The 27,132-nt window shown below is 42.2% G+C and overlaps 3 protein-coding genes across 7 annotated transcripts in view; 2 read left to right on the plus strand and 1 right to left on the minus strand.

Annotated features, from left to right (window-relative positions):
- Positions 1-59: 59 nt before the first annotated feature.
- LOC113026229 (serine/threonine-protein kinase pim-3-like) lies at positions 60-5,675 on the minus strand. Its single transcript, XM_026174757.1, has 6 exons — positions 5,142-5,675; positions 4,447-4,556; positions 3,337-3,387; positions 1,696-2,059; positions 1,274-1,450; positions 60-508 (listed from the first exon to the last, which is right to left on the minus strand). Exons 1-6 carry the CDS (start codon positions 5,323-5,325, stop codon positions 306-308), a joined length of 1,089 nt encoding a protein of 362 aa, XP_026030542.1. The 5' UTR covers positions 5,326-5,675; the 3' UTR covers positions 60-305.
- A 574-nt stretch (positions 5,676-6,249) lies between these two features.
- Positions 6,250-9,292, plus strand: kbtbd13b (kelch repeat and BTB domain containing 13b). Its single transcript, XM_026174756.1, has one exon. It carries the CDS (start codon positions 6,336-6,338, stop codon positions 7,776-7,778), a length of 1,443 nt encoding a protein of 480 aa, XP_026030541.1. The 5' UTR covers positions 6,250-6,335; the 3' UTR covers positions 7,779-9,292.
- Positions 9,293-14,984: 5,692 nt separating this feature from the next.
- Positions 14,985-27,132, plus strand: part of LOC113026230 (acyl-coenzyme A thioesterase 4-like) — a 29,675-nt gene continuing 17,527 nt past the window's right edge. For 2 of the 5 annotated variants that reach the window (XR_003272894.1, XR_003272895.1), the window contains exons 1-8: positions 14,985-15,235; positions 15,912-16,113; positions 17,155-17,254; positions 17,331-17,521; positions 17,602-17,771; positions 19,093-19,212; positions 19,452-19,534; positions 19,651-19,744. Coding sequence is in view for 3 of the 5 variants with exons in the window: in XM_026174760.1 (XP_026030545.1) it covers positions 15,918-16,113; positions 17,155-17,254; positions 17,331-17,521; positions 17,602-17,771; positions 19,093-19,212; positions 19,452-19,534; positions 19,651-19,744 (954 nt within the window). In the remaining 2 variants the exon portion in view is untranslated. The remainder of the gene's footprint in view (positions 15,236-15,911; positions 16,114-17,154; positions 17,255-17,330; positions 17,522-17,601; positions 17,772-19,092; positions 19,213-19,451; positions 19,535-19,650; positions 19,745-27,132) is intronic. The other 3 variants (XM_026174760.1, XM_026174759.1, XM_026174758.1) reach the window with 3 other exon arrangements.

Consider the following 27,132-nt stretch of genomic DNA (forward strand, 5'->3'; position numbering starts at 1 on the left):
AACCATTTGATTCAGCTGTGTTGGAGTAGGGATGCATCTAAAAGCTGCAGGATAGTAGCTCTTGAGGACTGGGATTGGGCAGCCCTGGTCTAGAGATTCTCTCCCTTTGCAGTCTGGTTTTTGCCAATGAATGACACTTTCCCCATAGCAGCTTTAAATAAACAAATTCAAGGCACTTTTAACGCAGCACAAAGCTGCGCCACAGCAGCAAACTTCATCCACAACTGTGAACAACTCCCACCGACATGTCATAGACACTGAAGGACAGCTGTCAGTCAAGTCCAAACCATGCCCACCATGAGATTCTACTGGTTGGGAGGGGAGTAGGAGGAAGATGGATTCAAGAAGGAGCAGGAGGTGTTATCTTTGACAGCATGAAGTGTGATGGCTGCCTCGTCTGTTCGCTGAGCCCTGCTGCCCATCAACCAAGGGTGGAGGAAGATCTGCTCCAGGGTTGGCCGGTCGGACGGCTGCTGGCACAAACACCAGCCAATCAGCTGCTGGCACTCTGCAACAGAAAGATAAACTACTAGTACAAAAGCTTGAGGCACAACACACTGACCAATGACCAATCATTTATATCAGGGGTCTCAAACTCCAGTCCTTGAGAGCCGCTGTCCTGAAACTTTTCCATGTGTCCCTATTGCAGCACACCTGAAGACAATTAGTAGGTCATTAGCAAGACTGTAGAACTTGAGTGCATGCTGAGGTGGCAATTCAGCCATTTGATTCATCTTACAGCAGCTCATGAGTGAATGAACATGGTGCAAAAGTATTTTTAGAAGTACATTTTTCCAAACACTTACATTAACTTAAATTTACTTGAGTAGGGTTAGGGGTTGACACTTCAGCATGCAGTTCTATGCTCTTGCTAATGACCTAATTTTATTCAGGTGTGTTGCAACAGGGACACCGGCCCTCAAGGACTGAGACCCCTGCAATAGGGTGAGTCACAACAATCTGAGTTTCCAGCTCTTATACACAATCTTGTCATTGCACTGTCTTTGTAAATACTGGCACTTCTTTTTCTGCCATAATCCAGCTTGCACTGGCACAGTGTGTTAGTAAATAGAGTCAATCAACTCAGAGTGGATGAAGTTGTTTCATGAAACAGAGCCCAGGATAGCCTCTTTCATGCTTCATGCTTGTGAGCATTTGTGTGTATGATGTCAGTTCATTGGTCAGTTTTCCCACCCTCTTTGCCACTAAAAATGCCAATGCTGCAAAACAGGAACAGAGACAATAGACAATTTCTATCACTGGGTAGACTGACCCGAGGAGACTTTCCGCCTGAAATAGATCTGTCCCGTTAGGATCTCCTCGTCATGTTCAAAGGGGATGTCGCCACACACCATGTCATACAGCAGCACACCGAGTGACCAGACGGTGGCTGGTCGCCCATAGTATCGATGGAATCGGATCCACTCTGGAGGACTGTATACTCGTGTCCCTGCAGGGAGGACAAATACAGAAAAGCATCAGGCATTTTAAAGCCAAGCAATGGCTCCAGCTGCAACTCCTGGCTGCCTATAGAGTCAGGAACATGTCCTCCTCATCAATGAAGGCAACTTTCTGAGCATAATGATCCATCTCTAAATAGTAATTTTGTGTGTGTGAGTGGGGGATGTGTGGGTGGGAGCACAAAATAGTGACAGACACAAAAACAGTGACAGATAATGGGACATTTGGACTCACCATCAAACTCTGTGTAGACAGTGTCTTTAAGAACAGCCCCTGAGCCAAAGTCAATGAGTTTGACCTGCTCGGTCCTCAGGTCCACCAGCAGGTTCTCGTCCTTAATATCACGGTGGACAACGCCACAGGCATAGCAGTGACGTATGGCCTCCAGTACCTGCAGGAAGAAGCCACGTGCTGCCTCCTCATCAAGAGCGCCACGCTCTGTGATGTAATCAAACAGGTCCTGACATGGCTTGGGATGCTCCATCGCTATAAACCAGCCATCCGCCTGCTCCCACCAATCCAAGAGCTGCACCACGCCAGCAAAGGTCCCACTCACTTTCTTCAGCAGCACAATCTCTAAAGGAATTAAAGCTCCGGACTGAGAGAGCAATTTAAATAATCAGGATGTCGTCCTTTAAATTACATCAAGTTAAATACAGATAAAAGTATGCAAAGAAGAGGAAGACGATCATGTGGGTTTTTATGAAGAATGGCACATGAGGACCAACAGGTTGCTGGAAATCCAAACAAATCCAAAAACAAGGAACTAAGGTGTTTGGGGTGTTTTGCTTGGTAAAAAATTTATGATTATAAAGACAAGATATACTTTATTTGTCCCAAGAGTTGTGATGTTCCTTTGTTACAGCAGTTTATAAAGTTAAGGTAAACAAAACCTATATCCTGATTTTTAAATCATTTAATGCATTCATGCAACAAGCACCTCATCCTACAGAAGCACACGCACTCTGACAGTGGCTTTTTTGTCTAATGATAACCAGTCATGCAACTATACCAAAGCATGCAAAGAACACAAGGAAACTGGGGGCACAGTAAGAAGCTTCATGGGCCATACATAGCAGCAGTAGAAAGTTAGACTTAGTTATTGACCAGACATATTCATTAGAGGTGGGAATCACCATACATCTCACGATACGATATTATCGCAATTTTTTAAAATATTTTGCGATATTCAGATTCTGTACATAAAGGTAAACTATCAATATTCATTTTATCTAATATCAAAGTCTCACACTCAGTCTCTCTCTCATTTCAGTCAGTTTTATTGTTGACAAACTGATCGGTTTGTTTTACAGTCTAATCCAACTTAACTGAATGCAACCATCTGGCACAATTATAGCTATTCTGAACTATGCAATTTGTGAAACCTATGCAGCCTCTTCAGCAACTGAAGAATTTGAAAGTAAATTAAAACAAAATATAATTTTACATTAAATAAAAAAGTTTTAAACTTAATTAAAATAAAACATGTCTTAAATTAAAATAAGTAAACTGTCATGTTTATTGCTGCCAAAAAAAAAGTTAAACACATTTGGACAGTGAAGGAATGTCAGGATTCTTGCTCAGAAAAAGGATCAACATGCTCTGAAGTCGGAGCATGTTCCAGTCCACAAAAACTTTTTTTGTAACAAAATATCGATTTCTGCTGTCCCTGTATCGATACATTATTAGCAAACAAAATATCACGATACTACACAGTATCGATTTTTTCCCCCCACCCCTAATATTCATTTTATTCATCTATTTGTGAACACGAAAGATAATTTCACATAGTAATAGAAGCTGAAGTGGTAAGAAAACAGGTAGTAAGGGAATTAAAACTGTTAAACTGCAAGTAGAAATGCAGGCAGCCCTTACCAGAGAACCCCACTCAGTCACCCGATCCTTGCTCACATGTTTCACTGCCACCTACATGTAAATAAACACCATCAAAATATTATAAACATATCCTCAGAATAAAACTGAATAAATTCTCTTTCTATCCTAAAATACAAACCATCATACAGCAGCTTTAGGGTAGATCTGTGCATGCTGATAATATGAATCTTTTGGTCTAACAATGTTGTTCCTCATTTATGAAATAACTTTATTTTCCCACCGTAATTAAAATAACTATTATTGTCAAATTCCTACTTCCAATAAGTAAAGATTTAGCAGAAGGAACAGAGAGTAAAGCACTTTTGTTTAATAACCGGCTTTCTTTGTGACAACAAAGACATGAGCCAGGCATGCCAGCACTGAGTCAAGCTGCACAGCTGATAGCAGTAAAAGAGGAAGTAAGAGTGACAGATGTGGGTTTTAAATAAAAGCAGCATCTGAAAAAGGTTTGTTTTTTTTTTATTCCGAACTGACAAAAAGAAACGGAATTTTCAATTTTTTGTTAGTTACATAATAAAATGATGATAGATAAAATTACAGCTATGGAAAATTGTAATGATAATGTAGGCGAGAAGCCAATACTTTTAACAGACTAAGGAGATGCTGTAATTGAAAACAACAATTAAAAAAACAAAAACAAAGCCTAGATTAATTGAATTCATATGAATGTGACACATTTACTGGAGAAAACAACAAGATTTAAGTTCAGAGCAGACTACAAGTCATGTAGACACTGGTCTTAAATAAAACAATGCCTCTTCATTCTGGCTGTTGAAAGACTGGACCAAATTAACAAAGACTGAAAAATTAATGACTGTCAATTCATTATTTCAATTCAATTAATTCGTATTTGAGATAATTGTTTTCATTTAGTCTCAAATTCAGTCTTCCTTTTTAATGCAAGAACCTTGAGGCCTAATACAAAATATTTAAGTAGGATTGTCAGTTATTGTTTTTAAACTCGAACATTCAAGTACGGCTTGATTTTGAAGGGTCAAACAGGAAACTCAGCTGTCTGCTACAAGGCATCTTGACAATGAGAGTTGGCCATGTGCTGCGACCAAAACAAAGCCGCCCCTCGGTTCTTACCGGCAAACCATCAGCGAGGCGAACAGCTGAGTAAACGGTACCGAATCCCCCACTGCCGAGAACCGGACCCAGCCGGTACTGCTTCTCAAGCGACTGCTTCTCTGCGTTGGCTGCAGAGCACAGGGAAGAAAAGTCAGGGCTAATCAAAGTCATGTCAACTTTGCAAATAAACCCCAACATAGTACGTCCCGCGATTAGAACTGCGTGTAATCGTCGACACAAACGTACACATCACCGAATACACTTGCAACGTTTAAAGCAAAGACAAAAACTCACTTTACGTTATACAAGACACCTAGATGTCAAAATGGTCCCGTCCTTGGCCTGAAAATGTCCTAATTTAAACAATGATCGCCATGTATTCGGCAGATATATGAAACTTTAAGTGGTTTAAGTCCCTCCGATTGGGGTAAAGGTGTCCTAGCTCCATTCAGGCTGAGTTGATTTCAATACTTAAAATAATAATAATAATAATAATAATAATAATAATAATAAATTCATTTTAGTTTAGTCACATGTTAGCTAAATGAATAACTAAGTCCAGAAAAATCTGTATTTTGTATCAGATGACCCAGATTTTCCAACCCGATTCGAAATCCCGGCTTCGAATTATCCATTTCTGATTAAGACTTGAAGCGTGGCGGGTAAAATAAAGTGACGTGAAATGGACACAGCTGCGAAGTCGAGGCTGTTACCTTGCAGGAGCTTCACCGGCAGGTCCATGCTGAACGACATGTGTGAGAGGGTGTCCAGTTTAGAGAGCAGCATGCTGCTCCTGACTTCTCCCGAATAATTCAACCGCACCGAGAAATTATTGGCGCTATACATCCTCAGGAAAAAAAAACAGTCCTCGGCTCCTCTCACGGGAGAGATAAACATAACCTAAAATCCATTCCGGATGTGGTCCACAGAGCGCAAACCCCGAAGTCTGAGGTTGCTCCGCTATAACGCTGCTGCCAGTATATACAAGAAAATCCTTCCGCCTGACCCCCGCTGACACACCAAATTGTACCACAAAGCTTGCTGCATTAAAACTACACGAACACACTTAAATGGAATAAAAAACAAAGGGGCCCCATGTTTTAGGTAAATGTGAAGTCATTTTCTTGAAAATGTAGTCGTAATTCAATGAGAAACCCACGACCTAGTTTATTCTTTACGCGACTAGTGCAGGGATTCGGAGACGGTCACTCGGCAATGCTGCAGCACACCAAAAACGAAAAAGCGCTTCCCCCAACAATAAACGAATAAATAAATAAATAAATAATGTTAAAATGCAATGATTTTAATATTTGAATTAAAATGATATTATTGTTTATGGTAATAAGGTTGGTTGGACAATGTGAGAGAAAGTTAATATGATGTCGTTTTTGTTTTGTTTTTTTCCAAACCATTCGCTAACGACTGGTAATGGAGATGATTTGCTATTGGAAGCTCCAGTTACTCATATGTTACTTTTTGGGTCAATGTGAAGATTTAATTTTGTTGTACCATTGATTGTCCATGTTATGTGTAGACCATCAAGACCACTGTTGTTAAATACCATAAAGTAGCAATTTTAAGTTATAAAAGTATTGTACTAAAAAAAGATTTCTTAAGGCATATTTGTTTTATATCAAAAAGCAAATGTAAATTTGGGGCAAACTGATTTTTTGATTTTGTATCAGCAACAACCACTAACCCTGTATTCACCCCTTTCAGTCCTGTCCACTACATGAATGTGACCCCGATCATTTGTTCTCTGCTATATTTAGCTGCTTCTATTTTAAAGCCTGTGCAATAACTGATCCACTCTAAAGAGTGAGTCACTGCTCTTGTGCTCTACTCCAAGAGCTTTAACCTGTTGTGTAATTTTTACAGAGGATATTTGTTACTGCCAGCAAGTTATAATGTCAGTGTACAATGGAGAATCAGAGGACAGTGACCGCTTCAATGGTGCAGACTGTGAAAGGTATCTACCATGTGCTGGCTCTGGTCTCGTCTCGGCTAAACTAACTATTGTGGTTGGAGACAGACAGTTCTCTGAGGAGAAAATGTTACTGGTGCAGAGCTGCGACTATTTTCAAGCTCTGTATCGCTCCGGTATGAAGGAATGTCAGCAGGAAGAAATCCACCTCAAGTCTCTGCGAGCTCAAGGATTCCTTTTAGCTTTAGCAGTTTTACATGGAGAGAAGCCAATTCTGGATGAGGACGACATTGTGGAAGCCATTGAATGTGCAGCTTTCTTGCAGGTGCCCCCACTTACTAGGCATCTTATTGACCTTCTTGATGCAGAAAACTGTCTGCTGATGTATCACACCTCTGCAGTCTTTGGACTTATGGATCTGTACCATGCAGCAGCACTGTTCATTCGAGACATGTACACTGACCTTGAGGTAGAGGTCAAGAAAACCTTACCATTAGAGCTTATCTCTTATGTGGAGTCTTTGACCCCCCATGTTTTCATGGCTGTAGGAGCCCATGTGACCTGCGGTTTGGATGAAACTGTACATGCTGCCTCAAGGACCATCTGCTACCTCAATGAAACTGGCAATACTTGGAAAGTGTTAACAGATCTTCCACTAGAGGCCAGCACCTCAATGGCTGGAGTGACTGTTTTAGACAACAAACTGTTCATAATTGGTGGCATTCATGGCATCCATAAACAAGTTGTGGAATCTTGTTTTTGCTACAGTGTTGAAAGCAACAGCTGGAGCAGGATTCCCAGCCCAGCACAGCTGCGTTACAATCTTAGCCTTATGGGTCTCCATGGTCATTTATATGCCATCGGAGGAGAGTATGAGCGAACAGTAATGTCGTCTGTGGAAATATACAATGTAAAAAACAGAACGTGGACATTTGCTGCTAACCTACCTCGGCCGGCAGCAGGAGCAGCTTGCACCAAAACCATGAGCAGGATATTTGTGTGTTTATGGAGGCCAATGGAGACCACTGAGATCTACGAGTATGCATCTGGGGAAAATGAGTGGCATCTAGTTACCACACTGATCAGGCACCAAAGCTATGGTCACTGCATGGTGGGCCACAGGGACAACCTCTTCATCATAAGAAATGGCCCATCTGATGACTTCCTAAGATGCCTCATAGACTGTTATAATCTGAGCTTGGGCCAGTGGTCAACCCTGCCTGGACACTTCGCCAACAGTAAAGGTTCACTATTCACTGCTGTTGTAAGAGGGGACTGTGTGTTTACACTGAACAGAAGCATGACTCTAGAATACGTAGTGGAAGGTAAAACCTGGAAGCCTAGGCGGCAGATGAAGGGTTTCCCAAGAAGTGGATCTGTGTGGACATTTCTGCTTCAGCTGCCAAAAGCTCTCAGCCTGCAGTAGTGACACTGTCTGCTTTTTGGATTATCAGTATTATTTAAATTAAACTCAGATGGGGTTTTGTTAGTTTTTTGTTTATTACAGCAATATTACTATTTTTAATCCTGATGCATGCTCAATCATCCAGGTAAGTGAATAAAAAAGTTGACTGAACCAATAAAATGAACTCAGGTTTGCTCGGTAGTGATTTTATCTCTTTATGAAGTGCTACTGGTAAGAGTACATGTTTAGAAAATGGACATGTGAAACAAGCATAGTAAAAATGATAACATTTTATTATCAGCATTACCCACAACAACTGAACAAAATGTGTATGTTTTTTCAAAATTTCAAACACTGAATTTTATACAAGGTGCTCTTGCTACTCTGATTGCAGTTTAATTACTTCAGGTGCAGCTTTTCATTTTTTTTCTTGTTCAGTGAGACAAATCTCTTCTATTTTGGCTCACTGAACAAATGCATTAAATTTAGGTTCAGTTTCTAAAGTTAAAATGTGGAGGGCGCACGACAGAAGACCTGCATTTGCTGTGGATTTCACAGTCCTTGCTCTTTGACTCAGCATTTTGTGTGCGTGTGTATGTGGGGGGTCCTTTTTAGTTCTTATTATTATTTTTGTTTAATTTAATTCTTAGTTTGTCTGCTGTTTAGGTCTTCTCTATCATGTTTTCCTTTCTGGCTCTTTCTTGTTACTGTTGTATGGTGTTTTGAGCTTTGCATCATTTCTCTTGTAACATATTGCTTGGTTATACTCTCAGTTTAGTATTTAGGGTTCTGGTTATAATTTCCATGTGGCTTTTGTTAGTAAGAAAAAAAATGTGGTGCTTGAATGTGAAATATATAGTTTTTAATCCATAGCTAAGATTATTGATTCTATTTTTTTTATTCTTTCTAAATCCAGCCACACATTTTTCTCCTATTCATGTTAATGGGATAATGGTACATGTAAACTCTTATTTCCAAGTGAATGAAGCATCCCCAGGCAGCTCAGCAGACAGCAGCAGACTGTATAAAAGTATAACAAACTGGAAAAAGGACACAAAATACCTGACATGCTATTCATTTTCATAGTTTATTATTTATTATCAATGTATATGTTTAGAAAAACAGAATATAAATATGGAGTAAACCCAGTCACTTATCCAGGCCTGACACTGAACTAGGATGGACACCTGTCCAATAGACTGGCACTGGTAGAAGGCAATGTGCCTTCTACCAGTGCACAAGAGTCTTGGAACAAATGCAATGATTTAACAGAGAAAGTCCCATCAAATATATATGAGGCAATCCAGTCTAATGAAAAATGAGATAAATGATTCAGGCTATCTTCATAAGGGGGGAGACTGAAGGAAAACCTTGACCCTTGTTTTGATCCAGGTGGTCAATGTGGACATTGTGGAGGACTATAAATACCTTGTAGTACACATTGACAATAAACTGGACTGGGTTAAAAACACCACTGCACTCCACAGAAGGGCCAGAGTCGACTCTATTTTCTGATGCGGCTGAGGTCCTTCAACATCTTTTTGACAATGCTCAGGATTTTCTATGAGTCTGTTGTGGCCAATGCCATCCTCTATACTGCAGCGTGCTGGGGCAGCAGGTTGAGGATTGCAGATGCCAACAGACTAAATAAACTGATCCGCAAGGCCAGTAATGTTGTGGAGATGGAGCGAGACTCCCTTAGGATAGTGTCTGAGGGGCAGATGTTGTCAAAGATAAATGGAATGCTGGATAATACCACCCACCCACTCCATGACATGCTGGCTAGTCACAGGAGCACGTTCAGTGAGAGACTGAGATTTCCAAAAAGCACCACTGAACCACACAGGAAATCATTCCTGCCCATGGCCATCTCCCTGTACAACTCCTCCACCTAATGCGATGTAGACTGAAATAGTTACACCTTTTGCACAGTACCTTTGTACAGTAAAATAGCAAATGACAATGTTCACAGGTTAGAGGTACATGTCAATCATATATATTTCACCTCTGTGATATTCCCACCCGTCTAATATTCTTGATATTTATAATTGAGCGCTTTGTATATATTGGTGCTATTTCTTAAATGTGTTAACTCTGTAACATATTGTATTAATTAAGTAGTTTAGTCTATTACTGTTACTGTCTTGGAGCAACTGTAACCCACATAATTTCCTTAGGGATTAATAAAGTATTCTGATTTTGGATCTCAGGTACACAGCCTTATTTTGAGAAAGACTGAGAACAATAATGTGAGAGAGTAACAGAGCTGAGGTGGGAGAGAAACGACAATGTTAATTGTGTCAAATACAACCCTGGGACTGTTCCTAATACTATCTTCTTATAGATCTTCTGTAATGGTAAATGTGACCAAGAATAAGGGGAAGGCCAATGTCTGGTCTGCACACATGGGAGGACGCTCTATGTGACCCCCGTCAGCTTTAGTCTGGGACAGAAGCCAGGACCCAGCCTAGGTGATGGATGAACGTCTGTCTATAGACATTAATCTTGTCATGAGTGTTGGGGGCATGCTCTGTCTGCTCTGCGTCTCTGCAAACACACATGAACCAATCCTACTACACACTTTAAACAAACAAACAAGAAAAACAAAACCCAAACTACCAAAATAAAAAATATTGATTGTCTTCTTTACTTTAGTATTTCTATTTTATACTCCAGCTGATCTTTGAGGTCAAATACAACAGCTTATTTACTTTTTTATGCAGGTAACAGCAGTTTTTAACCAACTTATGAATTGATTCATTTGATGGAAAGAGAACCATAGTGCTCAGAGAATATTAACTAAACCTAAGCTTAAGAATGTACCTACCATGTTAAAACTACAATGTCCAGAAGATGGACGACAAAAGGAGCATGTTCTTTCATGCCAATTTGTTGTTGATTTGTTTCATGCAAGTTATAATATATTTTAAAATATTAAGTAAAATGTAACATATAGTCAAAAAAAGAAGATAAATCTTAGTATTTATCGTGGTGGATGAGTGGAAGCCAAGAATAAAATAAATAATGATCGATCACACTAGATCTGACCTAATACGCCTACCTATATCTTCACTTAGAGGTGGAAATAGCTGGGGAAACCCCTTAATATACAAGCTGCAGATCTCAAGTTTTTGGACACACACACTTAAGTGAAGGACAACGTCAACAAACCTAAACAAACAAAATGAAGTGTTTTGTTTTGGTAATAAGGCTACTGAAAACAAGTCACGTTTCCCAGCTAACACAGGGAAAGAGGCAGGGTAAATCCTGGACAGGTTGCTGTTGCAGGACTAACACAGAAAGACCAACAACCATTTATGCCTATGGTACTTGGTGGTAGAACATGCAAACTGCACACCACAGAAAAGCCATGGCCAGATGGTGGAGTTGAACTCAGGACCACACCATCATGCTGCCCACGATTCCTTCTATGGATTGATTCAGTGCAATGGATTGAGAGTGCCTGGTCGAGATCCAACATTTGGTGCTGAAAACCAGGACAAGTTTTGACATGAGGAACCCATGACATGGGCACGTACTCTCTGGACTCTGTTCCTTTAAGATTCCACTATTCCAGTAAAACCCAAAGATGCTCCATTCCATTAAGATCTGTTGTCTGGGGAAGCACCTAAAATCCATTGACACTAATCGTCATGTTTTGGAAGCCAGACTGAGAAGATTTCACCTTGTTAAAATGATGCATTGTCATGCTAAAAGTAGCTATAAGATCAAACACTATACCCATATCAGGATACACATTAGCATTATGACTCAGACATAGTTTAGAGTTCAGATCATCATGAACTGGCCATAAAGGGCCTGTGGAACACCAAGAAAACACTGTCCACAATCATTACACAACTAGCCTGTACTTTTGATATACGGCAGTTCTAGCCAGTCATTTAGTAACATGTTAAAAAATAATGGCAGTTAAAGCTTATGTAAGCTGGTAGAAATGAAATTAAATCAGTTGTTGTGATCAAAAATAAATGGTATGTTTTCCCAAAGCACTTCACTTACATTTCAGTCTTGTCTCACTTTTCAGAGAAAACAATCAGTCCCCATGATCACAGATGTTCCCTCCTTTGTGTCTTTTGGTTTTCAGACTCCCCACCCATCCCACCCATGTCAGCAGAATAACCTGTGACTCTGGTGAATATAAAATGTATGAGTTGCTGAGCTTTTCTGTCTGTCTGTCTTTAATTAGTCTGTGTTGTCAGGCATTGTGTGCATGTTTCTTTGGACAGAAAAGAGGCGTGGCTGAAGACATTTTTCACCATGTCAGTCTCTGCTGACCTTTGACCTCTTAACTCATCTCAATATGCTTGTTTTTCCTTACGTAGTTGTTACTATGATTAGCTCGATAGCATCCAAGAGAGTGTAGGTTGATAAACGGCTAAAAATAAAGGAAGATAAGACTAAGACAAACTCCTAATGAGATGATGGATGGTGTCCTATGAAAAGCAGAGGGCACCAGTTGTGGATCTGCCAATTCTTGTGTTCTGTGGTAAATCATGATTTACACTGTCCCGGGCAATGAGCACAGGGCCCACAAGAGGACGCCATGCCCTCAGGCCACACTCATGAAGTCCGTTTATAATTGGTCAGAGACATTCACACCAGTGGCCTCCTGGAGGTCCTTGCATAAAGGAACTGATATTGGTCTTGCTGTTGGGTTAAGGACCGTCAGGCACATTGAGATAGCTTTTGGGCAGGTAGTTAGACCATGTATACACACATATGTATATACATATACATATATACATATAAATGTTTGCATGTGTACCCTATCTCCTCTTTAAAAGGTGATCAATGTGAGCGAAAAAACTTCCCCCCCCCCCTTTTTTTTTTTTTTTTTTTTTTTTTGTTTCAAAATTAAAAATGCCAAAGATAACATGGTTCTACAGGCAAACTAGTATTTTTGGACCAACAAGGTGATTTCCAGAGAGCAAGTGGCTGAAAAATTGGAATATCTTGGAATGGTGTGTAGTGTGTTCTTTGAAAAAAAATAAAATAAGAAAAGCCTAACAAAATCTCAACAAGGAGAGGACAAATGATAGACTTGTAGTCAAGACCGCCTAAACTGAGACCAAGACAATACCAACACCAGAGGGTATCGAGACCAAGACAGAGACAAAAAAAGTCTTTAATCTGCAGCCAGATGCTGCTTCGTCTACGGGTGTCAGGCATATTTATGTGTTTTTGCGATGCACTCGCACAGCCCTCCTCATCGCTGTCTACTGTCTCACTCACTTACTGAGAGGACAGACACACACTCCACTTGACTGTCGCGTCTCTCACGCTCTCTGTTTTTCACATAATGATATTATCCTATATCCTCGCATGTGATTGGCCACAATACGGAAGGATTGGAGCATAGCTGAGCCACTGTGTGAGAGCTGAGCAGCGAAAGGAAATTAAGTGAGGAGCTGGCTCTCGCTCAATGGGAGTCCACTATGATTCACTATAAAGCACTCTCTAAGCACGGCTCTTAGAGCTGATGCTTTTGTGCATGACACATTATCGAACGTGATGATGTGTGTCATGGATACTGTTGACTGACTCCAAATCTCCCGACCACTATGTCGATCTGAGAAAGCAAGACCTAGACAGCGAGACCAAGACCAACACCAAAGTCCGTCGAGACCAAGACAAGACCACATAAAAGTGGTCTCGAGACTAAGACCAGTCTCGAGACATCCAACTCTAACAAGTGAAGAAATGGCAGGCCTCCAAATGAGCATCAATATGTAGACTGAAAGTTAGGGGAGAGGTACAACAGTATATCTACAGCCAACTACATTAAAGGAAGTGGTTTGGGGATCTTTCAAAGCAGTCAGCTTCTTGAATGTACATCATTGGCTTCATTTTTCAGCATGACAATGGCTTCACTGTTTTTAAAGCAGCATGGGATCATCATGGCAGTAAAATAGCAAAAACACCTAAAGAAAAAGTTTGCAAATCCCTTCAAGAAGCCTTGAGAACAATTGATGAAAAACTTAAATTTCAAGCAAGCTGCTCAAGATAATTTTGTGTGTGCGTGACTTTTAAGACAATTAGATTTGTACATGTTCTGTATTTGCCCCACACTGCATTAACCTTTATGTTTTTAGATGTTTCAGTAAATGACTACAGCAGTGTTTCCACTTTATAAAGGTTGACTATTAATATTTTAGTATAATTCTCTATTGATCACATGAAGCCCTGAATGATGACTATTTTTAAGTTTTCCCTTGGGTGCCCTAGATTATGAACGCTTACCACTGTCTGATAACGCCATCTTGTGTCCAGCGGCGTATACATGGTAGTGAGCACTAGTGATGATAAATTTGATTATTTTTACTGAATCGAGTTTTAATGAGTCACTCACCAAAGTGAATCGATATTTGAGTCATTTGATTCACTGAGTCAGTCGACCAGAGAGTGCAAAAAATGTACATTTTCACTCAAACTCAATTTGTTTCTCTTTTCATGTAAATCCTACTGCTAAGATGAATGATTCTAAAAGAAAACCACTATTTTATAGAAACAAAAAAGAGCAAAAACATTTCTAAAATTAAGCAATTTCCTATCAAAATTGCTTAATAAACATTTTATTTTATTTTAATATATTTTTTATTTTTTATTTTATTAGTATTTTCGTTAAATGTGTTAAATATATATTTTCTCATCTAAATGTCCACTGAGCTGTGAGCCAGGGGGCGGTAATGCTCCTTAACATTGGTTGACAACCAAGAAAAAGAAGAAGCTGTGAGCCAGGAGGGAGGGGGTGAGTGAGTGAGTGATTCGTTCGCTTTATGATTCAGCACAGGAGGGAGAGGGTTAGCGAGTCCTGAGTGATTCGCTTACGCTTACGATTCAGCACAGGAGGGAGGGCGTTAGTGAGTCCTGAGTGATTCGTTCGCTCTATGATTCAGCACAGGAGGGAGGGAGTGAGTAGCTCAAAGTGCTGTTAGCATCTTAGCAGAGCGATGCTACTGTGAACCGAGGAGCTATTTTCTTGATGTGAGCTTCTACTCAGGGTTTTTTCTTCCAGTTCAGAGCAGAAATTTTTTTGTTACGATACTGGATGTTGTCTTTTTCTCCACAATTTTAATTATAAGCTAGATACATTTCTGCTAACAGCAACAGGGATAAGTCAGTGAGTCAGTTGGGCTTGTGAATCATGATTCATGAATCATGATTCATGAGTCAGTAAAGTCATTCTCGAGTATTGAACGATTCGTTCATGATTCGCGCATCACTAGTGAGCACGTCCCTGTAGGAGGAGACTGTAGCTCCCTTTCACGCAGCTTGTGTGGAAGCTTTGAGTTCGCAGTTTTGTTGACTCAACTTTTAAAGCTAGATTCTTCGGTAAGTTTAAGACCCTTATAGGGAACTTGCAGACCAAAAATCGACGGAGAAGCAACAAACCCGAAGACACCAGCTCAAAGGTCTGCTGCTAACAGGAAGTTGTTCACGTGATTTAACAAATAAAGGTAAGAAATGTTCCACATTCGCTACAATGTTTATGCAGCTGTCATTGAGACTTAAATGTGTTTTTCCACTGATGTGCTAGACTACTATCAGGGTCTGTTATATCACTTACATTCAGGTCACTATATTTCATTTAGTATTATATTTTTTCCAATACATGTGTAATAAAATTAATATAGGTTCCAGACAGGTCGCCAGCAAAAACTAGTATTTTAATGACTTGCCCAAAAATTTCAAATGTTTTGGCATTTTTAAGGTATACAGCGTAGATCAGTGGAGCACAGTAATGACACTGAATAATTGCAAAAAGGAAAAACAAAATGTAACAGTTGTTCTTGTTATTGACCACATTCTACAGTAGAGGTGTCAGTCATGTTAAAGGTCCAGTCCGTTTTTTGGAGGTGTGGTCTTAAACTTTTGATCAGCTGTAAAATAGCTGTTTTAGTTTAAATGTTGTTTTCAATAAATTGCATGCCCCAAAAATGTTTTCTTTCACTCCCATTTCTTCTTGTTTTCATGTTGAAACTTGTTCAGATCCAACCATGCAAAATGTGATTTTTTTTGCCATTTTTCAAGTAGTCTTAAACTTTTGATCGGAACTGTATTTAATACAAATGCATATAATGCTTGAGTGATTCAATTCCAAATCCAAGTCAAGTAATATGTTTGTGTATTTAGTTCAGGATGGACAGGAAGCAGTATTGTGTGAAGCTGTCGGTTCAGCCATCCAGAGGCCTCATGGATGAGAAATTCATTGTCCTCGTCCAGAATGCCCTGCCTGGTTCCCAACTGACCATCCGTGCCCTGCACCAGTGTGAAGATGGACACAGCTGGGAAGCGTTTGGTCACTACACTGCTGATACCACAGGGACCATCAATGGTACATTGTTCAGTACTGAGACCTAGAAAACTAAGAGAAGAAAATGTAGAAAGATGTAGAAAGACATTATATATAATATATACAATAGGTGAATGTGCAGTAGTAGCATGTATGCAGCAAGCAGGTGAATTCTGTACATTAAGTGAATTAAATAAGAATAGACAATCTGACTATTTTACAAAATAGACAATATGAACATATTTAAAATTAAAGGAATTTGAAATGTACATTGTGCCGGTGGGTTTAGAGTATCTAGAAGAGAGTCCTGTCTCAGTCACTTATGGATGATGTGAGAGGGCAGGTGTGTGTGTGTGTGTTGGGGGGGAGAGGAAGCAAGAAGAATGAGTTGAGTAAAATTTGACTTATCTGACTGTTATGTTTCACATAATGTGCCTTACAATCCGGTGCGCCTTATTATCAGAAAAAAATGGTAGCCATGAAAGCTACCCCCAAATTTGGGATTATAGATGACAGAAATAACATAATGTAATGAGGTAATTAAAAAGTTAATTACATAACTGTCGTCAACAAAAGGTGCTTTATCTCTTGGCTATTACTGTCGCCCGGCAAAAGTTGCAGATGATATTGCTTGCAGCCGCTGCAATGCTTTCGACCAAGACAGGCGCAGATTGATGATACCATCAACATGCGCTATCGCGGTAGAGCGGTATAAAATGGTAAATGGTCTGTATTTGTATAGCGCTTTTACTAGTTCCCCCTAGGGACCCCAAAGCGCTTTACACACCCAGTCATCCATCCATTCACACACACATTCACACACTGGTGGAGGCAAGCTACAGTTGTAGCCACTGCTGCCCTGGGGCAGACTGACAGAAGAGGCTGCCATATCGCGCCATCGGCCCTTCTGGCCAACACCAGTAGGCGGTAGGTGAGGTGTCTTGCCCAAGGACACAACGACCGAGGTATAGTCAAAATCTCTACCGTTGGCCAAATTCATATCGCTTCTACCATATACCGTTTATACCGCCCACCCCTATGTGCACGTATCTAAAAGATTGTGTTTTATTTGACTTTTTTTAGTTTCAGAGGATCCCAGTATAGGTGGGACATATTCCGGAGTCGAACAGATGGGTCTACTGTGGAGCTTCAGACCAATTCCAGGCAGCAAATCTGGACTGAGGTAGTCTTTTTGTGGAGATGACACCAACGCAGAATCCAGTATTGGCACCATAGATAATTCTCCCATCTCTCCTCAGGATGCGAAAGAAGAACATCCAGACTCCCATGGAGGTCACAATTTCTGTTTACCAGGGTCACCAGACAGAGGGCTTCGCAGATCTGGTGCCACTCTCTGGTGTGGCGGTGGAGCGCTGGTATATGGCACCTGGTGTGCGTAGGATTCCAGTTACAGAAGGTGGACTCACCGCAGCCCTTTTTCTGCCCTCGGGTAAGTCCTGAAGAAGGTCCACAGTGAGATATCCTGTGGGTGTAAATTAAATCAGCACATGTTTGTTAACTTGTCTTAAGGTCCTGGACCTTTTCCTGGCCTGCTGGATCTATGGGGGGGTGGAGGGCAGTTGGTGGAGTACCGTGCAGCGCTCTTGGCCTCTCATGGATTCGCTAGTATGGCCATCGACTACCTGACCGCTAAAATCACCATGGAAACTGGAAAGATGGTGGACAACCAGTATTTTGAGGTACATCTAACAAAGTTAATGTTTTGGTTACAAGGAAACAACGTTAAAAAAAAAAAAGGAGATGGGTTCAGCTAGTCTCTTTCACCTCTATAGCAATGTTGACCACCCTGGGCTTCCACCTGAGTTATCCTTCTTTTTGACTCCAATGAAGACTGTAGTTTACAAAATCATATTGTCTTCGAAAAGACTTGAAACAAGCAATTAAGCCAAAAGCCAAACAAGAATGTTTACTGATGTCATAGACTGAAGGATTTCAGGTCCATTCCACAGACTTCCATACATGTCTTTTTGCAACCAGATGAATCACCATATGGATCATGGAAAACAAGGTATGTTTTAATACACTTAGACTTCTTGATACTGTTGCGTACATCAGTGAATAAAATCGGTTTTCATAGAGTCTGTGGTAAAAATGAAGTAGTCATGCATTTTGGATCTGATATTAAATGATCTTTAATGCCACTTTCCTCAAACAAAGTCTCTGCAATGTCTGATTACATGCATGCAACAGCATCCTGCCTCCAGCATTTCCTACCCAAGCACTATCTTTGTCCTTGGTTAAATTCTCTTAACCTTTCTGATGTATGAAAACAGCTCAGAAATCTCTGTATAATGTAAACCAGATGAAGTTAGAATGACAGCGAGACAGTTTACAGCCTGAAATACTTTGAATGCTACAAAGCTCTGGGCTTTTAGATGCACCATGATTCATGTCAGGTTGATTAAGACTGAATAAAACATTTGGGTGATGTCACGAGATGCCACAAAGAAATGGGACATCTGATCATCTCAAATCATGTATGCCTTAAAAGATCTTCAGTTTCTTTAATTTCAAATACTGAAATGCAAACTGCCCTTGAAGCTGCTGTCACTATGCTGTGTGTGTGTTTATAGGTAACTAGCCCCATGAAAAACTGTCTCAAAGTGTCATTCTCTTTCACACACGTCTTTAATCAGACCACAGAAACGAGAATGAAAAGTGTTGAAGTTGTTTTAGTTTAAAACGTTTAAAATCAATTAAAATTTGTTGTTCAGGTGTTATGGCATGCATGGTCCCTGCATGATTTTTAAAATATAGATGATATACCATGGACTATGGTTTCTGTCATTCTCAGTTTTAGTTTATATCTTTTGACTTTTGTACAAGATTTTGTGTTTTGCCTAGTAATTATGTTGGTACCTTTATGTTTTGAGGAATTGGGTTTGACACTTCCTGGCCCTAAAAATCCTCTTGAAGAATTTGTTTATCTAACCTCAAAGATCAAAATGAAAGTCCTGGTTTTGGTGTTACCTGTTGTCTGATATATTTTTCCACCTACAGACAGCCTACAGAGTCCTGCAGCAACATCCTCAGGTCTGCGGCAGCAAGATCGCCATGATAGGTCTTTCCTTTGGCACCAGTATCACCCTCAAGATGGCTGTTTACTCTGAAGTTATAAAAGTAAGACATATTTTTATAGTGACACTGGAGCTGGAAAATCAACATCAGTCTATTTTCAGCAACAATGCATGGTCAGGATGAAGAAATAGGTTGACCACTGGCTGTGTTTTTAAAGTCACTGGTTTTGGCAAATTGCAACTTCATCATTTCTTAGAATATTCTTGTCTACCCATCTTATTCCTAATCAGGTCTTTTTGTCAGTTGATAACATCTGTGTATTTTATGTGTTTTTTTTCCAGCTCAGTGCTGCAGTCTGTATCAGTGGGAGTCATGTGCAGCCAGTTGATGGATCTGTGGAAGAAATATTGAGATTCTTTCAGAAGTAAGTTTACGTGTTGTCAGTTACTTTTTAGTTAAAGCCAAATTGGAAATCTAATATATTGAAAGATGTTAGAATAATCCTTTTTAACTTTCCCTTTTAATTTTTTGTCCCATCAGAAATGGTGAAAAGACTCGCTTCAGTGAAAAGAACGAGGTGATCTGGCGAGATCTGCTGTTGCCCATCCCCACCGACCCTTCACTCAAAGTCAATGTGGGTACCACCAGCTAAAGCATATTTCTGTCTTAAAGCCCTTACACACGAGAGACAATAAATCCATGCTTATATTTTGTGCATTAAAAGTCACCTTTGGATTCATCTAATGTAGCCATTCACACCAACCCCGTAATTATTCCTGCTGCTGAGGTAGGATGCAGTAAGATAAACTCATCATCGCTTCACTTTATTTCTTTCACAACTAGGGCTGGGCCATATTATACCGTTCACGGTAATACCGGTACAATGTTAGGCAACGGTAAGAAAATGAAATACCGCGATAGAATATGGATAAAACGTGCATGCGCAGTGCCTTTGTTTTCATACGCACATGGCCGATTGTTGAGTGAAACGGATGAACCAGAATTGGTTTCTCTCTCAGCTCTCAGCGAAGACGGTCGCACTTTCTCCTCTCCTCCTCACCCTTATCTTCCCTGCTTAGCCTCTATGTCCTTGTCCTGTCTTGCGTGCATTACTTTCCCTGGAACAGCCTCTCACTGTCGTTCTCTAAACCTAAAAGAGAATTATGGATTTGATCAACTGGTCCCTGAGTGCTATTGACACCCTTTTCTCAACGAGAAGTCGGGGCTCGGGAGAGCCTGAGTGCCCTGGAGGGACTTTCCCTGCCGGTTACACGATGGACGGGTGGCAGAACTGGAGGACCGTGTGCCTGGCGGGACTGTCGATCGAGGACGCTGAAGATATCTACCTATTCGGAACCATGATAACAGGGTTCATGCTGATCGGCGTTGGCCTAGCCCTGCTTTATCGGAGAAATAAGAGAGCGGAACCGGCTGTTCAAACCCCCACATGGCTGCCCGCTGGATTCGAAGCGCGGGGACGAGGTGCGACCTCTCACAACGAACGTAATATGGTCAACACCTTGGAGACGCTTACTGCTGCTGTGAAGGCTCAAAACAACACCATTGAGCGTATGAGGGGAAACATCAGAGAAAGGCCTGCTCAAAATGACACCCTTGAGCGACAGTTGGAAAACATCGCGGAACGGATCACTGCAGTTGTGAAGTCTCAGAATCAAAAGACTGACAACACCTTGGAACTGAAGTTTGATACCATCATGGGGAGGCTCGCAGCTCTTCAACGCGAAGTTGAGGGACCTGTCTCAGAGTGCTAAAATTCGAGCTGCTCACAAAACAGAAATTAACAATATTCAACATTCGGACACCACGGCGCCAGCTGCAGGCCCAAGGCTGGAGCCCACCAAAACAACTCCCTGATAACGACTGTGTGATGACTATTCTTCCCGTCCCATGAAGGCCACCTGGGTTGGCTGGCAGACTGTTTACTTAGCTGATAGAGCGAAGAACACTGTCTCCGCTGAACTCTGGACACGCACACACATACACTTACACTGATAAGCACACACTCATCCCCCCCTCCCTTCCAAACGCCTTCGATGCTTGTTTCCTGAAGGGGCAGCACGGCGGGTCTGTGTGCCGCGCTGGAATGGTAGCGCTGTGCAGGGTGGCTGCTGTGTTCGCTTCGGATTACTCCTCAACCCCCACCCACCCCTGTGGCTTGTCATGTCTTCACAATGTTGTGCTGTGGACATTTATGTGCTTCTTGTGCAGAGGAGTTTTTTTGTTTCCTGTTCTCATGCTGTCCTACCATGGAAGCATAGCATGAGTAGGGGTCTCTTTTTTTCCTCTTGTACTTTCCCCAGTGTAGTGTACATTTCAATGTTTTTTTCTGATTCTACCAATCTCTGACCTGTATCCCCATGTAATGTTTGTGCTATATGTGTAAGGTCGGGGGGGGGGTCCTATTTCACTGCAGGGCAACCTGCATGTGACGAATAAAGCTTTGATTGATTGATTGATTGATTGGTTTGTAAAAATGGTGCAAGTTCAGTGATGTGGAACTGGTTTGGTGTTTGTCCATCAGATACACAACAAAGCACATTTTTTTGTAGAACATGCAAGCGGGTCGTCGTTATTGCCGTATTTGTCGGACTAAGGTGCTCGTAAATCTGGGAGTAATCTGGATCCGAAACTCCGTCCCCTTCAGGTCCCAAAGTCAAACGAACACACAGCATCACTGAGAGTTAAAAACTGTCTAAATTCTTTCATCTTTAATAAAACGATCAGCATTGCTTCTTTACCAGGTGTAACTATGAAGTTGAACATCCAGGCATCCATGAAAACAGAATTTATTACATTTAACGGAGTTAGAAGTTAGCAGGAAGCTAGCGGAAGTTAGCTCGCTAGTTTCGCTAGTTACTTAAGCATGATATAGCATGTTCTGACTGAGAGATTTCTGAGAAAATTCAAATGTACTGCTTTGCTATCACTTCCAACATAAATGAAGACGGGAAACTAAACAGCAGTGACGTTTGTAGGGTTACTGAAGTTGGGCTAGGTGGTATATAATGATGTGCTACGTGATCGCTAGCGATACAGCTATGTTAGTGTGAGGGCGCATGCATATAACTTGTGGAAAACTGTCACGTAGGGCCTTTAGCGGCCTGTCTGAATAAGCCAAGAGGAAGTGACATATTGAGGAGAGCCTGTGGGCGCGCGAAAAAAAAAAAAACAGGGAGGTGCGCTGTTGGGAGCGAGCGGGGTGTGCGGTACTGATCCCGCGCGTGCCATTACAGCGGAAGACACCAGGAAAGCCCCGCGGTCAGAACGAACCTGAACGAAGAGTAACCGGGAGGTTAGTGGGGCAACGGACGGGATCGCAGCGAGTTTATGTGGAGTTTCCCTCCGTGTGTGGAATCCGACTCAGGTTACAGCAGTTTTTTGTTTTTTTGTGAACCCGAGTCTGGATATCCTGCTCCGGCTGTGGAATTTCTGGGCAGCCTAACAGACGGGAACTCTGGTTCACGACAGCTACACCTAGAACTGTTTATTGGTTTCACATACCAGGGACAATTCACTGGATCGGACTTTACTGTAAAGACTGGAACTATTTTTTTTTTTTTTTTTTTTTTGCTGTTTGGACATTGCAAGTAATGTGATGAAGCTGTGTTAACCATTCTAGATAAGAGAATTTCTGTGTTAACCTGAATTGTTCTGCTGTATTGTGATCTTGGCGCCCTTTTCCGGTGGCTAGTGTGGTGGGAGGGGTCGAGAACTCGAAACATTGGGTTACAACAGCCTGTTTGATTTATTTTATTTTACTCTTGGGGAGTTTCCTTACTGTCGCCCTTTGTCTCCAAGGCACTGTTAACATCTATAATCAATCTTGGTTCACGAGGGCCATCCGAAAAAATAAAAGGGGCCACGTTGTTTAAAAAGTCATTGTATGCTTCTGTCTAACTTAGGTTGCCTTGGAGTAGGGGCACCCGAGTTGTCTGGTTAGGTACAGAAAAACGGAGGTAAGCGAGGCTGTGTTAATATTCAACAGTACAGTGCGCGCCAGGCAGTCGTTGTTTCGCAGGTTTGGGCCCCGGAGCCTTCTTCTGTGCCTGTAGCAGCCAGACAGCTAAAACCATTCTTACAGAAGTAAGTATCAGGGTCAACTGTACTGGGGGGGGGGGTCACTGACTCAGATCCGACCACCCTTTAGTCGTTCAGGGCAGCCTGTGCGCCTCTTCACCCCTACATAAAGGGGCTAGTAGCCCCTTACACATTAGCATAACATAAACAGTGAAGCTGGAGGATGAACGCTAACACTTTTCCCCTCGATAAAAGTTAACGTGAGGGTTCCTGGTGGTTAGGGACAAATGCAATCGCATGGCAGGATGCTGTAAACAGACCAAACTTCAGTCAGGAGAACAACTGAGATAATCCTTCCACAATACGAGGTTAGTCATTAATATATTGCAACAACACGGGAATAGAGCAGCTGTGATAGAGTACAGCATTAATGAATCAATGGTACAGAAGTGGAGGAAGCAAGAACAATGAGTTGAATAAAGTTTGATTTCTCTGACTGCTTTGTTTTGCTTAATGTGCCTTATAATCCCGTGCACCTTATGGTCCGAAAAATACATATTTGACTTTTTTATTTGGCACACTGTAGTTTAATGTTGCAAAGCACCTCTTTTTAACTTCAGTGGATATTATACATGGTTATGCTCAGGATATGTCAGCCCATTTCTACTGGAAATGCCTTTTGGTTAAACTTTGAGCAAGGAATTTGCATTTGCACTGTTACATTTTTATAAAGCTTTAATGCATGTAAAAAAACAGCTGCTTGTTTAAGTGAAAATAAATGGATTTGGGGGGGGGTTTGCGCTAGTAAAGTTGTGGAGTTGTATTTTGTCTCGCATCAATTATATCGTCAGTTATATCGTTATCGCAAATTTTCAAATATATATCGTGATAAATACTTTTGGCCATATCGCCCTGCTCTATTCACAACACCCAATTTTCCACAAAAAAGCAGTGCATTCAGTAGGCATACATATATGTGTATATATATGTATATGTGTATATATATGTGTATGTATATATACACACACACACACACACACACACACACACACACACACACGTATATATGTGTGTATATATGTATGTGTGTGTGTGTGTATATATGTATATGTGTGTGTATATATGTATATATATGTATATATATATGTATATGTGTGTGTGTGTGTGTGTGTGTGTATATGTATGTATATGTAGGTAGGTACCTATTTAAAATAGGACAGAGCTGTAGACGCACAGTTAGTTAAAAAGGGTTTAATTTTTAATACAAAATACAAGTAACAGTGTAACAGCGGCACCCAAAAACAATTAAAAACTGTACTTTATTAAAAACAATAAGACTGTATGATTGCCTGTGAGATAGGATAAGCACTGTGGGGAACCGTTTAAGAACAAATCAACATAGCACACACGTTAAAAAGGGACTGCAACTCACACATAACCCCAAATGTGAAAGACACTATAGAAAAAGAGAGCAAACCTTCAGTGCAGTCTTCACTCGGGCCCACCGCGGTGCTTGCAAAACGCGGCAAGAAAAAAAAAAGGATTCCATGCAGCGCCTCTACCGTCTGCAGCGATATATATATATATATATATATATATATATATATATATATATATAAAGATAAAACGCTAAAAACCATCAATATCTGCGGTGCCTTCTGATACAGAAAATAAAACAGGAAACAAACAAAATCGACAGCCGCACCTGTCACAGTCTGTCGAATTACCATCTTCATCCGCTTTATCCGGGGCCGGGTCGCGGGGGCAGCAGCCTAAGCAGAGAAGCCCAGACCTCCCTCTCCCCAGCCACCTCTTCCAGCTTATCCATTCCCAGGCCAGCCGAGAGATATAATCTCTCCAGTGTGTCCTGGGTCTGCCCCGGGGCCTCTTCCCGGTGGGACATGCCCAGAACACCAACCCCAGAAGGCGCCCAGGAGATGCTCGATGCTCGAACCACCTCAGCTGGCTCCTTTTGATGTGGAGGAGCAGCGGCTCTACTCTGAGCCCCTCCCGGATGGCCGAACTTCTCACCCTATCTCTAAGGGAGAGGCTATCCACCCTTCGGAGGAAGCTCATTTCCGCCGCTTGTATGCACGATCTCGTTCTTTCGGTCACTACCCACAGCTCGTGGCCATAGCTGAGGGTAGGGACGTAGATCGACCGGTAAATTGAGAGCTTTGCTTTTACACTCAGCTCCCTCTTCACCATGACGGACAGGTGCAGCGTCCGCATCACTGCAGCCGCTGCACCAATCCGTCTGTCGATCTCCGGCTTCCTTCTCCGATAACTCGCGAACAAGACCCCGAGGTACTTGAACTCCTCCACTTGGGGCAGGAACTCATCCCCGACCCAGAGTGGGCACTCCACCCTTTTCCGGCTGAGAATCATGGCCTCAGATTTGGAGGTGCTGATCCTCATTCCCACTGCTTCACACTCGGCTGCGAACCGTTCCAGTACGAGCTGGAGGCCTTCACTCGATAAAGCCAACAGAACCACATCATCCGCGAAAAGCAGAGATGAGATTCCGAGGGCACCGAAGTGAAAGCCCTCCGCCACTTGGCTGCACCTAGAAATCCTGTCCATAAAAATTATGAACAGAATCGGAACAGAACCAAGCTCTTGCAACGGTTGTATAGTGATCGAATGGCCCGTAGCAATGGGCCAGACACCCCATACTCCCGCAGCACCTCCCACAGGACACCCCGAGGGACACGGTCGAATGCCTTCTCCAAGTCCACAAAACACATGTAGCCTGGTTGGGCAAACTCCCATTCACCCTCAAGTATCCTTGAGAGGATAAAGAGCTGGTCCAGTGTTCCGTGACCAGGACGAAAACCGCATTGTCCCTCCTGTATCTGAGGTTCGACTAGCGGGTGAACTCTCCTTTCCAGCACCCTGGCATAGACTTTCCCAGGGAGGCTGAAGAGTGTGATCCCCTGTAGTTGGAACACACCCTCCGGTCCCCCTTCTTAAAGATGGGGACCATCACCCCGGTCTGCCAGTCCAGGGGTACTCCCCCTGATTTCCACGCAACATTGTAGAGGCGTGTCAACCAGGACAGCCCGACAACGTCCAGAGCCTTCAGGAACTCATGGTGGACCTCATCAACACCAGGGGCTCTGCCACCAAGGAATTGTTTAACTGCTTCAGTGACCTCGCCTCCGGAAATTGACGGGTCATTCCCCTCATCCCCAGACTCTGCTCCCTCCTCGGAAGATGTGTCAGTGGGATTAAGGAGGTCATCAAAGTATTCCTTCCACTGCCTGACAATTTTCTCAGTCGAAGTCAGCAGCGCTCCGCCAGCACGATACACAGTGCAGGTAGAGCACCACTTTCCCCTCCTGAGACGCCTGACGGTTTGCCAGAATCTCTTCGAGGCAGTCTGAAAGTCTTTTTCCATGGCCTCTCCGAACTCCTCCCACACCCGAGTTTTTGCTTCAGCCACTGCCCGAGCTGCATTCCGCTTGGCCTGTCGATACCCTTCGGCTGCCTCCGGAGTCCCACAGGCTAACCAAGCCCGGTTGGTGCCACAGCAGGCACCAACCACCTTGCGGCCACAGCTCAATGCAGCAGCTTCGGCAATGGAGACGCTGAACATGGTCCATTCGGACTCATGGTCCATTCGGACTCAATGTCCCCAGTCTCCCTCGGAATGCTGTTGAAGCTCTGCTGGAGGTGTGCGTTGAAGATATTGTGGACTGGGGCCTCTTAGGTGTACCAGGTCTGTCCAGCGTCCTCCCCCGCCACCTGATCCAACTCACTACCAGGTGGTGATCAGTTGACAGCTCAGCCCCTCTCTTTACCCGAGTGTCCAGAACATATGGTCGCAGGTCTGGTGATACGATTACAAAATCGATCATCGACCTGCAGCCTAGAGCGTCCTGGTGCCACGTGCCCTTATGGACACTCTGATGTTCGAACAGGGTGTTCGTTATGGCCAAACTGTGATTTGCACAGAAGTCCAATAACAAAACACCACTCTGG

This window comes from Astatotilapia calliptera, chromosome 7 (genome assembly GCF_900246225.1).
Source record: "Astatotilapia calliptera chromosome 7, fAstCal1.2, whole genome shotgun sequence".
Taxonomy (NCBI): Eukaryota; Metazoa; Chordata; class Actinopteri; order Cichliformes; family Cichlidae; genus Astatotilapia; species Astatotilapia calliptera.

Bases quoted from the DNA above. Each gene is read 5' to 3' on its own strand.
- kbtbd13b (XM_026174756.1), top strand. From the start codon at position 6,336: ATGTCAGTGTACAATGGAGAATCAGAGGACAGTGACCGCTTCAATGGT.
- LOC113026229 (XM_026174757.1), bottom strand. From the start codon at position 5,325: ATGTTTATCTCTCCCGTGAGAGGAGCCGAGGACTGTTTTTTTTTCCTG. The intron at 4,557-5,141 runs GTAACAGCCTCG...TGTGCTCTGCAG, and splicing joins GCCGGTGAAGCTCCTGCAAG to CCAACGCAGAGAAGCAGTCG. The intron at 3,388-4,446 runs GTAAGAACCGAG...ATTTACATGTAG, and splicing joins GCCTCGCTGATGGTTTGCCG to GTGGCAGTGAAACATGTGAG.